General features: G+C 40.5%; 1 protein-coding gene across 1 annotated transcript in view; it reads left to right on the top strand.

Moving 5' to 3' along the window:
* LOC135463356 (uncharacterized) overlaps nt 1-15,635 on the top strand; it is a 55,127-nt gene that overhangs the window by 14,630 nt on the left and 24,862 nt on the right. Inside the window, exons 15-28 of the mRNA XM_064740615.1 lie at nt 1,084-1,349; nt 1,718-1,866; nt 2,376-2,532; nt 3,408-3,509; nt 3,702-3,866; nt 4,692-5,036; nt 5,671-5,781; nt 6,340-6,492; nt 7,652-8,008; nt 9,221-9,337; nt 10,667-10,817; nt 12,668-12,849; nt 13,705-13,867; nt 15,400-15,593. Of these exons, the coding sequence (XP_064596685.1) occupies nt 1,084-1,349; nt 1,718-1,866; nt 2,376-2,532; nt 3,408-3,509; nt 3,702-3,866; nt 4,692-5,036; nt 5,671-5,781; nt 6,340-6,492; nt 7,652-8,008; nt 9,221-9,337; nt 10,667-10,817; nt 12,668-12,849; nt 13,705-13,867; nt 15,400-15,593 (2,612 nt within the window). The remainder of the gene's footprint in view (nt 1-1,083; nt 1,350-1,717; nt 1,867-2,375; nt 2,533-3,407; nt 3,510-3,701; nt 3,867-4,691; nt 5,037-5,670; nt 5,782-6,339; nt 6,493-7,651; nt 8,009-9,220; nt 9,338-10,666; nt 10,818-12,667; nt 12,850-13,704; nt 13,868-15,399; nt 15,594-15,635) is intronic.

Below are 15,635 nucleotides of genomic sequence, written 5' to 3'. Positions count from 1 at the left end.
GAAAAGAACTCACAGGATGAACTGAGTACGTATCACAAATAACAGGGTGTATAGTGCATAGGAAAAGAACTCACAGGATGAATTGAGTACGTATCACAAATACCAAGGTGTATAATGCACAGGAAAGAGCTTACAGGATGAATTGAGTACGTATCAGAAATAACAGGGTGTATAATGCTCAGGAAAAGAACTCACAGGATGAATTGAGTACGTATCACAAATACCAAGGTGTATAATGCACGGGAAATAGCTCACAGGATGAATTGAGTACGTATCAGAAATAACAGGGTATATAATGCACAGGAAAGAACTCACAGGTTGAATTGAGTACGTATCACAAATAAAAGGGTGTATAGTGCACATGAAAAGAACTCCTATGATTACACAAGAGTATACATAACAAATTCAATGATGTTTAGAGATCTTGCAGAACATATCAAGGTGTTTAGAGTACGCCTCACACACCTCGCATGGATAAATGGAATACATTTCAGACCTGAGAGGATCTGTGATCTACAGAATCCAGGGAACGACCGCGATATGCGATGCCATGTGTTCCTCATCTTTGTGCCATTGAGATGAAGAAAGAATCTCTTCAGTTCAACTATATTTTATAGCCAAAATGGTCACTGATGACCCTAATCAGCAAATGCCTGAACGGGAAACGGCCCGTGCTATTTACTTTTTATAAGACCGAAGTGGAAATGACTAACTTTATTTCCTCACCAAGTTCAAGACGTATTATTTGTTTGAATGGTGTTTTATGCCGTACTCAAGAATATTTCACTTTTACGACGGCGGCCAGCATTATGGGTGGGGCGGCGGCAGAGGCCGTGGGAAACCCACGATCATCCGCAAGATGCTGTCAGTCCCACTTACGGCCAGAGAGGAAGCCAGCATGAGCTGGACTTGACGTATAGTTGAATGGCCATAATCATATGCAGCCTGGTGTCTCTGCTGAACGTTGCTTGCAAGTATTTTACGCTAGGGTAAAAATAAAATATTTGTGTTCAATACAATCAAGTTTAGAGAAACAAATGTCTTTAGAGATTTAAAGCTAACGTGATTTTGCTTTTGTTTCAGGGAATATTTTGATGAAGCCCCAGGCGATAGTAGGCCATTGAGAGTTCAGTTAGGGAAGACTGACTTAAGTGCAAATATGGAGCCAACAGAAATAGAGCGAAGTGTCTTTAAAAGGGTCAACAGTCCAGCGCATTCCAGCATTACCTTACTCCTACTAGATGAACCGACGGAAGTCACATCTCACATACGGCCCATCTGCCTCCCAGAATCCTCTGCGCAGATTTCAAACCAGTGTGTGACGACAGGATGGGAAACAAGTGAATTCAGTAAATAATTGTAGCTTTAACGTCATTACCAAAGAAAAATGATTTTGTATGACTCGCAGGTGCGGATATTACTATATTAATTGATTTGTTTTGTATCTATTTAAATGACAACATTGTCATAACATATTGTAATGTGTCGTATGGCACATTGTCTTTACTCAAATGCATGTAAAGACACTTTCCGATATTACGGCTTTCCTGTTCCAGAACAACGTAGGACAATGAAAATGTTGATAATAAAGTATTACATAACTTTGCAAGAAGAGTTATAAAATATTTGTCGCTTAACACTTACATACTGAGATACATTTTTGTAATTTTGTGTTTAGTCAGAAAGAGTTTTGGCTGTACACATATTTCTTTTGTAGATAGAGACAAAGTTCCGAATCCTTTGAGAGAGAAAAAAACAAGACTGATTGATGTCGGAGAGTGTGACTCCAATAGAGTCGGTGCAAATTCCGATGACCTTCTGTGCGCGGAGCATGATGTCATGAGCATGAATGTGTCCGACTGTGGGGTAGCTGTTAAAATTTACACTTATCTCTTTGTTTATTTATCAAAACTGTTGATTAAGATATACATATACAACTCACCAATGCAAGTAATAATCCATGTTTACCTCTGGATACAATAAATTATTCATTCCAGTAACTATAAACGGCCATCCAGATTATATCGGAGGTAATTTTTGATGATTCTGATGTCTTCAATTATAAAAATATACTGCGCCGATGTTAGGTGAACAGGGCGTACTAAGATCACGATTAATATGTTGGGAAAAATGTAAAATCTGTAATAATTGTGATTGTAAAGAAGCACATTCATTGTTTACTTTGGAATTATTTATTTATTGAATTTGAGTTTTACGCCGTACTCAAGAGTATTTGACCTATACTGCTGAGCTCAAAACCTTAGGCTTTTAGTCGCCAAACCACATCATGTTTTGTTTTGTTTTTTTTTTGGGTGGAGGGGGGGGGGATTCTCGAACTTAAAAGTGAAACTATTGTGTACTGTTTGTTTTTTTAGGAGTGGAAGGCTGGAATTCTGGCTTGTAGAATGCCTGACAATCCTCATCAGTGGGAGATCACAGGGATACAAGCTTACTCCGTTACTCAACCGCCGTGCAACCAGGACATCTTCTTGCGCATCTCTGTCCTTGCAGACTGGATAAAGAACGCAACAGGTTATCTAGAGCCAGCATTTATCTCCGTATATTTATCTATGATATATTTAAAGTAGATTTTACTTTTTTTTAAGTTCAAGTCCAGCTCATGCTGGCTTCCTCTCCGGTCGTACTGAGGAAGGTGTGACAGCAACCAGCGGATGGTCGTGGGTTTCCCCCGGGCTCTGCCCAGTTTCCTCCCACCATAATGCTGGCCGCCGTCATACAAGTGAAATATTCTTGAGTACGGCGTAAAACACCAATCAAATAAATAAATGAATGTAAATTTTTCCCGCTTTCACAGCTTGTGGGCCTTTGGTGACAATAGAAGCCCATCAACGCTCATGTTACCGTTTGCGCAGTCTAACTTTCGTTGAAGGCCATTTTGTTTTCCGCCAATAAGGTGTGCTTACCTGTACGTCACAGGTGGAAAAGTTTGTCATTTACTTTCCCAATTTCGGTGGTTTTCTCCGGTACCCTGGTTTCCTCCAAATGAACATAAAATGACCACCATCATAAAAGTAAAAAAAATCTGGAAGATAGCGTTATGCCCCAGTCAATTAAATAAATAAATAAATAAATATACTCTTGCTGTAATTCTTCAACCTTTTCGCATCTTTGCAAGGTGTTTATTGAAGCAAATTCTGAAGGCATTGTTCTGTGTATACTGATAAAATTATACTTTTGTGAAGTTCTGAAATTGGCCAACCCAACCAATGTCTCCATAAGTTTTGTCTCCATAATCAAAATATTTTTTTTTTATAAATTGGACTGAAAGCTGCTCTTGCAGATGCAAAAAGGTTGAGAAATTAGGGTGGTATATGTCACTCTGAATGCTCTACCTGTATTCCATTCCGTTTTTGTAGTCTCATATATGTTCTCTCTGTTCTTTCCAGAGTGTCCATTCTCCTGTGGAGGACGGTGCCTGTACAACCCAGCCCTGATGTGTAATGACATTGACAACTGTCCGGATGGAGAAGACGAAGGATCTATCTGTGGTGAGTGTAGTTGGGATATCAAAGAGCATGGATGTAGGCTAGCATAAAACGTATTTTGACCGTTTTGATGGATTAGTCGCTTTTTTCTTTTTTGCCCCAAAATCTCCGGTACAGCCTCATTAACCTTGATAGAATGTTCTTTTCATCGCTTTGCAGCCACAATTTCAGTATCATTCTGTTCTTTGTCCCCAGAGGCCTCTGCAAGCTGTAGCTTTGATTACCCTAACTTGTGTGGGTACCAGAACGCCTCCACGGTGTCGACAGCTGTATGGAGCTGGGTCTCGTTCAGCACCAGGTTAAGCAAGATGGACGATCTCAACCACAACTACCCTGTGGACAGGATGGGGTCCGAAGACGGTAAGTTTGGTGTCTCGTAGGATTCTGTGGACGGGATGGGATCCAAATACGGTAAGCCTGGTGTCTCACAAGATTCACTGTGATACATGACAACATACTAATTTGCGGGCGAACTGGTGGGAGCTTGATTCCAACCTGCGACCTCACTGGATCAAGGAATTGTGGTCTTCTTCCAGAAGCTGCTACTCAACTCAGGCTGGCATGGTCTCTGGTGATGTTGTCTCCCCTAAAAAATACGTCCGTCTTGAAAGATACTAGAATAACATCTCTGAAACGAAGACAGTGGATTCATGCGAAATGAAGAAAGTTTTTGAGGCACATTTTGAATCTCTTAATAACTCTATTAAATTTGATGAACCTACTGGGAACACGGGATCTACTTAGAACTGGACGCTAAGCTTTCGAAAAAAACAATTTTATTCTACAAGAGGGGCCTCCGTGGCTCAGTTGTTTAGCGCGCTAGCGCAGCGTAATGATCCAGAAGCCTCTCATCCAATGTGGTCGATGTGAGTTCAAGTCCAGCTCATGCTGGCTTCCTCTCCGGCCGTAAGTGGAAAGGTCTTCCAACAACCTGCGGATGGTCGTGGGTTTCACCCGGGCTCTGCCTGGTTTCCTCTCAACATAATGCTGGTCGTCGTATAAGTGAAATATTCTTGAGTACGGTGTAAAACATCAATCAAATAAATAAATAAAATTCTACAAGAACAATGCTGAGAAGCCTTTCTTGTAAATATATATTATTTCATCCTAAACTGCATGTTAAGAAGTAAAAACCAATACATTTCAGGTATCAGGTAAGGTTTTTACTTGTGTATATTTCTCCAGGTTTCTACATGTACGTCCACAAGTACTACGCTGGTGTAAGCCCGGCTGTGGTCATCACCCCGGAATTCCCGATGTCGATAACGGGGAAGTCCTGCCTTCAGTTCTACACGCACTTGGCGTCAGGAAACCCTTACTTGAAGAAATTAACGGTCATTGTTGAACATGGAGATGTGGAGTTTTCAGTGCTGACGCTGACCGGATCCCCGACCCCACGGTGGACTTCACATACCGTTCAGCTCCCAAAAGGCTCAATCCGGTTACGGTTTTTAGCTATCAATCTAACCGCGTCGGATTTTGTCGCTATTGACGACGTGCGGATTTTAGAAGGGGAGTGCGATTTTGCAGGTATGTGACGTGCATGTTACAGAAATGGAAGTGTGATTTTGCTGGTAGGCGTATTACAGAAAGGGAAGTGAAGATGGCAGAAGGGGAAGTGTAATTTTGCAGGTATCTGGTGTGCAGAGAATGTGTCTTTACATATATGTGGCGTTTGGTTCACAGGATGTGTGTGTGTTGGGGGGGTGGGGTGCAGACATTATCATGTGAGTCAGTGAGGGAATGAATGATGTCTTCACCATCAGCGCTCTCTTGGTTTCATGAATCGGCTACAACCAAAGTGACGTTTTAAGGGAATATATTTGTTTCATGGATTCTTCTTCATTGACCTGTCAAACTTTGCACAATTCCCTTGTGCCTGTGGGGATGTTGTATGTTTCTGTTTTTCTGTGAAAACTATGTCTATCACACAAATACATTTCAGATGGCTAAAACGTTTTGCAAACCAGAAATAGCTGTGGTAAAATAAGTATTAATGTATTCAATATATAATTTCCAGCTGGAAAGATTATTATTATGTCGTGGATTTTCATATTAATGTTGATTTGTTTTTAGTTTGTCTGATTTAGGAAAAGTGACTTCTACTACTTCATATGACTTTGATGGTTTTTTTGTTGTGTTTGATACTTTAATTACGTTACAGGATGTCAAGCCGATGAGTTCCGATGTCTGTCAGATAATGTATGCATTCCTTCGTCAAAGCGCTGTGACAAGGTGGTGAATTGTGTGGATGAAAGCGATGAGACCGACTGTGGTAAGTTATCCAAATGGCCTAATATTCGGGATGTTGCGGAACGTTGTTGGACATAATCTCAGAGCCTAATATTCCTTAAGCTGTAAGGTACTCGGATAACGCAAACCTTCGCCACAACTAAACCTACAAATATACCCACTACAAGCAAAAGCTCTGAATTTGTGTCTTATCTCGCAACGGTGAGAAGCGCTTGAAAAATTCCTGGATCTAGATACTTACTAACAGGCAGACAAGTAAAAGCCAGTTTTTTCTCCATAACTTGAGACCACACCTGCTTCCGGTTTGACGTCACCCTGTCCCTGCTTTGCCTTTTTGTCATATAAACTGTGTAGACGTTGGGTTCAAAGGCATTAAAAATTGATCGTGTTTCGGATGTTAATCCCATTTTTTGTAAGAATCTCCCATTAAGAATTGATTTTTAGAGTCACCAAGCACGTCAGAAAGACACAGATTAGGCTCTTTCCAGCTCTCGTGCAAAATAACCAAACTTCCATATCACAAGGGGTCTAGATTTGTAATTGTTAACAAGTTCTTTGAGTTTGTTCCTAAATTTTCCAGAGGGTTCCGTAGACTGTGACTTTGAAGATGGCCCATACATGTGTGGCTACAGGAATGAGACAGGGTTCAGGAACTGGTACTGGGGAGAAGCTCGTAGGGTGAGAATGGAGCGTGGCGCACCCCGAGAAGACCACACCTTGAAAGACCCGTACGGTAAGGAACGAATGGTGCTATGTTGTTTGACCCGCTGCGGTGGCGTAGTGGACAGAGATTCGGGCACATGAGATTCAGATATTGGATTCAGTCAGAAAAGGGTTCATAGCTAAGATTTCCACATTGGTAATTTTAGCACTGCCTGGTTTGGAGATCAGCTTAAGATGAATGGGCCGAGTACTGGTCGGATCGCTGTCAGTATAATGTGATTGTGTGGGTGTCGTGTTTGGTGTCTTCGGCATGGCGTTCCATTGAGCACTCACTCATGATAAAGCGAGAAGACTAGCATGTGTCGACTTTTCCGGGAATTATATTTGCACTACGCCAATTGAGCACCAACCAACCAAGACGACGTCTTAAGCGACTACACTTCTAGCATACCAACAGAGCACGCTACCTCATTAGTCACTGGTCGGTCACCGGCAGCCAAAAGTGACGTCATTATTTACTATACGTGTAATACACATATAGAGCACGCTGCCTCATTAGTCATTGGTCGGTCACCGGCAGCCAAAAGTGACGTCATTATTTACTATACGTGTAATACACATATAGAGAACGCGACTTCATTAGTCAATGGTCCGTCAGCTGCAACTAAAGTGACGTTTCAAGGTACTATATCTGTAGCACCTGTATCTCCGATCGTACATGGAAAGGTCTTGAAGCAACTTGCAGATGATCGTGGGTTTCCTCAGGGCCCAGGCTTCTCCCACCGTTGTCTTTGCCGCGGCCATATAAGCTAAATATTTTTGAGTAGGGCGTAAAACTTAGATCACATAAATAAATCGTCTTCCAAAGTTTAATGAATTGATCTCTGAACAGGTAAACAAATAAACCATTCTTTGGTGGAGGGAGTAAACAAATCAGATGAATAAAATGTAATTCTTTTGAAACCACTTTTTATATACAAAATCTAATCAGTTTAATGTAAGTTTCTCATATGAAATAAAAATTGATCAGTCCAGCTTACTACTTTTAAAATAGAAAATGTACCACTTTTGAAACAAAAAAATGCACTCTTTTCATAACTCTGACATTTGTTTTATTAATAGTGCACTTATTTTCACTATTTTCACTAAGAAATTGCTCGTACTTTCTCGGCATTTAAGTTCACGAATGATTTCTACACGCCCACCCTTCCGTTTGTTGTTTTCATCAGGTCATTACGCTTGGATAGGAGCTTTTACCTCCTCGGGAAGATCAACTATGGTGTCTGTGCCGTTTTTCATTGAAAAAGAACAGTGCCTGCATTTTTATTACGCTGTACCAGATAGAAACGCTAACACATCGGACGCCCTTGAAGTGTTCCTGATTTGGAACAGCGAGCGGACCCGGATTTGGAGCTCAGGTGTCCAATTCGGAGACAGGTGGCTGCTGGCAATGGTGAATATATCATCGCCACCGTCCAAAACGTTGTATCGTCTGGTATTCCAGTCAGAGCTGAATGATGTCAACAAACAACAGAACGTAGCGTTGGACGATATTAAACTGAGAAATGGATCGTGTGGATCCAATGGTAAGTCGTCCTCATAGCCTTCTTTGATAGAATTCACAGATCGGCCCACCAACCAGTAAAACATTATCCAAGTTAAATTACCAAAGACCAGTCTTGTTAATAAAGTTACCACCGCAAACTCTTATGGGTTACCTTTTATGAAAGGCCACTTAACGCTGCCCACCAAAATACTGATTTATTTGTTGTTTGTTTTTTTAATTTTATCAACCTAGTATAAAAATACTTTGGAATTTTTTTAGTTAACGGTTGCCCTTTTCTGATGATATTTGAACCAGTGACGTCAAATAAGGTTTTTGCCACTTCACACACAAAAACTTATTTAGATTTTGTCATTCAAAATGTGGATACTTATGGATGAAAGAATGTATTCAACGACTGGACCTTGAAACGAAATGTGTGAAGCAAAAGGTATGGATGTGACGTCACTCATACCTCTGGTTGACTGTAGACCACCGAAAGATCTGATGTTTTAAATCCATTCTACTTCGCTGAAAAAAATTCTAAAAATATAAATCAAACTATTTTCTCTGATATATACTTCATTTTAATGTTTTCTTTGCCTTTAAAAATCTAGGTGTCAAAACAGACATTTGTATGCCAGCCGTCAATCAAAATGGACGTTCCAGGTCAATAATCGCACGACCAAAGAACTAAGAATGTATAAATGTAAGATGAATCCATGCAAAATGAGGCAGTCTTCAATGATAGTTTTCAAAGAAGACCAAGGGGTGGTCTAGATAAATGATCCAATCACGCCCATTGATCTAGATGTACATTTTGTTCTCAGCGCAAGCACTTGGACACAGCAGGCAGTTAATCCTTCTTGCGCCGAGATGACTAAGATTACTGACAAAAACACATACATTCTAAACAAATACGCCTTGTAAGACATTTCTGACAACATATATTTTGTGGGACAGTTTTGCCAACATGTTACCAGAGAAGAATCTCTTTAAATAAACAGCTCATGCTGGCTTCCTCTCCAGCCGTACGTGGGAAGGTCATGCAGCAACCTACGGTTGGTCGTGGGTTTCCGCCGGGCTCTGCCCGGTTTCCTCCCACCATAATGCTGGTCGCCGTCGTATAAGGGAAATATTCTTGAGTATGGCGTAAAACACCAATCAAACAAATAAATAAACTTTAAGTAAATGAATTCAAACCATGCAGAATGGAAGACGAAATAAGAATTTTCAATCCCCCTTTGAACTTCAGGCCCTGCATGTGGATTACACGAGTTTAGTTGCGATTCCGGACTCTGCATTCCTAATGAGAGACAATGTGACAACAACAACGACTGCGGCGATAACTCGGATGAATTGCGAGGATGTGGTAAGCATTGGCAGTGTGATGGGTTAGGTAGCACTTAGAGTATCTCGCGTTTAGTCGAAAGCAAAATTAGGGGAGGTAATGTGGGGTCTGTCTGTTCATCTGCATATTTGTGCACTGCCTTCCGTGGAATCACTGCCCCAAATCACTGCTCCAAACATTTGTAGCCCATTTTCATTTTCGTGCTCATTTTATAGCCTCTCTGGTCAATTTTGAAGCCAAGGATGCTCCATGCGTATATTTTGCTGATTTATTGTACCTTGAGCGCTACTACAACTACAGCTGTCCATATATCTGCCAGACAGGGTTAAAAATGTTCATTGTTTCCAAGCAAATGAGAATCTTTTTTTTTTCTTTTTTTTTCACTAGAGGTGTATTCCCTCTGCACTGTTTCCTTCCACCACAATACTGATCGCCGTAGTATAAGTGCAATATTCTTAAGTACGGCGTAAAACACCATACAAATAAATAAACAGATAAAGAACTCTGATTAGAATGAGTACAATCACATGAGTTTAGGAAGTGAACAAAATACAGATATCAGTTGGTGCCGCCATTTAAACACTGCCTTTTGAATAGTCTGACGCTTTCCTTTTCTTGTCAATCCATCTATGCGTCTACTATTCAATACAAATCGCGTACGTGGGAAGGTCTGTCCAAAGCCTTCGGATGGTTGGGGTTTTCTCCCAGGCTCTGCCCGGTTTCCTCCCACCATAAGGCTGGGAAGAAACATCATTAAAATAAACAAATAAATAAATAAATAATAATCACATATAGTGATGGCCTCGCTTCGAGCTCAGCAAAGAGAGGTTAGTGCAAAGAAACAGAGATCGATTTCACAAAGCCACTTCTGACTTAAGTCAAAATTCGAAATACAATCTTAAAGCTTATTTTTGGAATTTAGAAATTAACATTTTTCACCTCGTAAATGTTATCTGTAGATAAATGTGTCCAAATTTCAATTCCAAACACCAAAAACTAAGCGTCTTAAAGACTTTGTAAGTTTTGACTTGAGTCAGAAACGGCTTCATGGAAACGGCCCCAGGACTGGTTGGTCCTGTGTCATTATAATGTGACTTGGTGAAGTGTCATGCCTGGTGTCTTCCGTATAATGCTTCATCGGGACCAGAACTTGGGCGAGTTGGACTCGCCCTGCCACAAGAAAACACAGTATATGTACGCGCACCTAATGACTGAAACATACATACATACATACACAGATACACATATACATACATACATATATACATACATGTACATATAGTCATATAATCACGTAAAATTTCAACCAATGCAATACGATGCACTTCATTTTGATATTTTCGTCCACAGAATCTCCTATCAACCCAGTACGTCTGGTAGGCGGGGGTTCCCCAAATCAGGGACGTGTCGAGATCTATCATGAGGGCCGTTGGGGCTCCGTGTGCGGTGGTGGGTGGGATTACCAAGATGCGCGGGTCGTGTGCAAAATGCTCAATCTCAAGTACGTTTCCTGGAGTGTTCTTTTTAGACAAAATGAACATTTCTATTGTCTTTCCATCGATGATGGCGATAACGAAGAATTGTAACAGCAAACTGATTGCCATCAAGCTGAGTCGGGATACAATGTATACAAAATCAGGCTACATCCGAAAGTCTTGAGCCCTTGCCCTTAGCGACGAACATTATTTTTTTTAAATACCAAACGGAAAGATGAATGAAAACTCTTTTTCAGGCCATAGGATGCTCAGAGATATTACATTAAAAAGAATAGTGGAGTTTCGATCTCAAACTCTTTTGTGGCTAAAGGTAAAATAGTACTGCTGTATCATGTGACTTTGTACAAAATGTTAGGCAACTGACATTAAGCTTGACATTACCCATCACCTTTCTCGCCAAATGTAATCAAAAATGGTTAACATTAGAAACTTAACATTTTTGATAGGTCACCTGGTTCACTAGGACTTCTTTTACCTTTGGCGATAGAACAGTTCGAACTCGAAAATTTCCTATTCCCACAGGTCCGCGAATTTGATCACTTTAGTTTTCCTTAAATCTAGTTGAGGAAACAAGCTCTTAAAATGACCAACATTTCGTGTTGCTCGATTTAAGAGTTACATTCCGTGACTACCTTTAATCAAGAATATGTTACTCATATGGCGGCGGCCAAAGACCGCTTGCACACAGGGATCGTCAGCTTAAGTTGATTGTAAGTCACTAAGATCACGATTGTAATCCTAAGCTACAATCTACACCCTTGCAAGAAGGAATTGGCAGCTACAATATTCGTAAATAACAATCAAAATTTACAATCGAATCGATAAAATTGCAAATATTCACCCATTCCCCCGCCAAATTAACGTTAAAGTAAAATAAAGCTAAAATGTGACGTAAGGTTCATCATACACACAACTGAAAACTATGCCTAAAAATACTTTCCTTTTTTTTAGTTTTTTAAAGATTGTTGAAAACATTCAAATGTTTGAAAACAATGGTAGGCTTTATGAGCCTTACAAACGTTATCTAGTCACATCACTTTTTTCTCCCTGATGTTCACCAGAAGGAAGGAATTTTTGGGAACATTATTTCAGTAATCCTTCACTCATGGGTAAAGATAGTTATTCCAATATTCACTGTCGTGATAAAGAGTTCCTAACCTCTGACAGTATGGTCTATAAAACACACCTTAGTATTCAAATGTTTGAGTGCTTTAAACTCTTTTCACAAAAATCTAAAAAAATAAATGAAAGAGTATTAATGTATAGTTTTAAGTGGTTTATTTAGTGACGCTTACTTCGATTTTTAGAGGTCCTTTCCTTTAACTACAAATACTTGTTATATAGGTAGCCTTAGGTAGACTGTTTAATTAATAATTTTCGACTCGGTTTGCAAAGATTTATACCTGAATTTTTCTCAGATGGAATGTTACGACAGTTGTTTCAAATGGTGTTCTGGTTAGCTTCTCAATCTTGAGAATGTAGAACTCGCCAGCAAATGTAGACAAGAACGAGTTATTGACTGGTACATTTCCCTCTTACACAGATCCTCATTATGCATGAGATATATCTGGGCATCAACGCGATCGTAACTCCGTAAAGTTACAATCACCTTAGAGTTCTATATTACTATATTATTATAAACTAATATTTACCATCAAAAGTTATTTAATATCTCGACAATTGCCTGAAAACTTTCCAGCGGATTCAGCTAACGCTGGATTCGAACTCGTGACCTCATTGCTCAAGATCCAGATATTAGCAGTGAACAGCACTTTAATTGACTGTGACAGCCAGGGTGAGAGCTGACTATAGTGTAATACGTTTCAGATCCTGTGAGTAAAATTTTGTTTTCCAGTACCACTAACGTCAGCCCGACTCGTGGGGGATACTTCTCCACTGGCCCTCCCGCGTGGCTTCAAGACCTCTTATGTGACGATTATGACAGATGGTTAGGCAGGTGTGACGTGCGGGGACTCCGATGGTTGGCCACCTGCTCAGCGTATGGCGCCGTGGGAGTGCGCTGTGGATACAACAGTTGTAAGTTATTATCCACAGTATGGAATGGCGCCTACACTGAGGCGTGACTTAAGTTTGAGTTGGACATGAGTGTAGGATAGACGACGTCAACACGCATGCATCACTTTATTCTGAGTGTATGGTGGACGTCCACACTCAGGCTTGACTTAAGTCTGAGTGTAACGTAAACGTTCACACGCTGGTGGGATATCAGTCTGAGTGTAGGGTAGACGTCCACGCTCAGACCTCACTGTAATATGACTGTATGGGAGCCGAGGTGCTGTGTAGTTGTAACGTAATATATCACGTTGCAATATGAAAGACCTACGGCATACAGGGTAAAAGCAGAGCTCCAACGGCAAAGTGATAGTAGGCAAATGGTTACTGATCAAATACGGCTTGTCGTCAATTTTTCTCAGTTAGGGTTTATTCTGACCATGCTCTGTATCAGATGTTTGATAATGTTACTGGCGATGTTGCAGTTAAATATTTAAAATATGTTTTTTCACGTTTATAAGAACTGCATTTTATGAGATTTTCGAATTTTAATTGATTTTTGTTAATTTCCTCAGGTTTAAAAAGATTCTGTTCTGATTCTGGATGGTACCATTCTCATGTCGAAAGAAAAATTTTTGTTTGTTCTGAAATAATAGGGCTGACATACTGCCGATATAGCGTTAAATTCTTATCAATTATTCAACACTTTTGCATATTTTAAATACTTTAATGTGGATTTCTGATTTTAACTTTTTGTTTTTTAGCTGGATTTTAAAGGTGTCAGTGTTTTTCCAGTTTGGATGTTGGGTGTTTTCATTCTTATACAGAAAGCTTTAAATGTTTTCTGGTTCTAGTTTCATTTATTCCATCGTTTTCCAGATGGCGTAGAGAACAATGTCCGTTTGGTGAGTGCCAATCGCTTTGATGACAAAGGATGGGAGGGCCGACTTGAGATTTACCACAAGTCCGATTGGGGATCAGTTTGTGAGAAAGGCTTTGACCTTGTCGACGCCCAGGTCGTCTGTAGCATGATGGGATACGGGTGAGTGTCACGTGTTCACCCAGCCTCTCAAAACTTTGTGACATCTTGCCTCACCTGGCGTCCAACAGAAAAGAACAGCCAAAAAGTTCCGAATACAACAACAACTTTGATCGGTTTTACTCGGCATGACTTGCGCATAGGCGTCTCCATTCTCTCCAATATAAACCAGCTCACGTGGGGAAATCACTCAACCAGCCATATTTCACTCAGGTATTCAGGTAGCACGAGATACGTGAGGCTGGTGTCTAGCTACGTCACTGATTTTCTTACCAGGGCACCCTATGTTTCAGTGATTGGTTTGAAATGCCGTTTTAAGAAAAGATTTTCTCTAATTGTGGCTCAACGTGACATTCGAGGAATATTTCACTTTTATGATGGCCCTTATTTTTAAGAGTGGAAAAATCAGGAATGTTTAGCATAAACCGCTGAACTTTCGCAAATAAATGGACGTCGCTGCGTACGAAAGTTATAACCATGGAGTTCGCAGAAGGCCAATCGAGTGTCACTGATCAAGGCCCAGGAAATAGTGCGAATAAGGGAATTACCTGTCCAAGGCAGGAGTTGAACTCTCACCACGTGTGTCCTGACATCCTAACCAATCTACCAAGTTCCAGGTTGTGTCTGCATGACGTCACCTCATCAGTAATGTAGTTGAAAGTTTTGGGCCGTTATATCTACAGTGCTACCTCACTAAAAATTCATACGCAGTGTGCCAGGTTTGATGACCCTTGCTGTTTTTTGTCCATCTCACCAGCCTGGAGGAGACAGCTCAACGACTAATAGGCTTTTGATGAACAAGGGGTAAAAAAAAATGGTGCAGACTTGGACAGAGAATTTTGAGGTTGTCCTGCTCTCGGTCGACAACCTTCGTCTCATCGTTTGCACAGTATAATGTTGTACCAGTATGGCGTGTAGACCTATATTTGTACGCCACATTTGGGAAAGTTCGTTAGTAACTTGTGGGTGGTTTAGTAACTTGTGGGTGGTTCAGTAACTTGTGGGTGGTTCATTTGGGTATTGCGGATTCCTATGCCCATTATAAAACATTTTTGATTCCTCATTAAACAATCATGTCAATAAGTAAATAAATGAGAAAAGGTTGTGACTTAAGATTTCGAAACATACGCCCTCATATACCATTTATTTACCTAGCATCATGAGAGTTGCAGGTCAAAAATCGCAACACTAATTCCAAAATTACTTTCAAAACAAACATGCGGCTCAAAACAAACTTTGAAAGTACATTTATACTAAGTAAAAAATTGGAACAGATTCGTGAAAGAAATACAGGTAACAGTTTCACATACGGCCAAAAAGACACAAAGAATATTATGAGTCAATTTAATCAGCATCCAAATGAAATCACCATGCTAGTTAATAACTTGTGACTAATGGAAGCATCATTCTGAAATTTTACTCTGAATTTACTGGGCTCTCTGACAGCCTGATTGATCTCAATTTTGTCTTCGTTACTCTCAGTTTTCCTTTCTCAAGTTATGACTCACGCACTCTGGCCTTTGTTGCAATTTTAGCCCTGCTGCTGAGCTTTTGAAAAATGGTTCGTTTGCTGGGACGGTGAACTATGATCCAATCTGGATGAGTGACGTGGAATGTACGGGAGATGAGGAGCGGCTAGAGAACTGCACTTTCCCTGGGTGGCAAGTGCACAACTGCACCCACGATCAAGACGTCTGGTTGAGGTGCTTAGGTGGCCCCGTGTTCTCAGGTATGTCTGAGCCTGATTAAGGCGCTGTGGGGGAGTGGGGGG

The sequence above is a fragment of the Liolophura sinensis genome, chromosome 3 (assembly GCF_032854445.1).
Source record: "Liolophura sinensis isolate JHLJ2023 chromosome 3, CUHK_Ljap_v2, whole genome shotgun sequence".
Lineage (NCBI taxonomy): Eukaryota > Metazoa > Mollusca > Polyplacophora > Chitonida > Chitonidae > Liolophura > Liolophura sinensis.
This window is presented reverse-complemented; position numbering and strand designations above follow the sequence as displayed.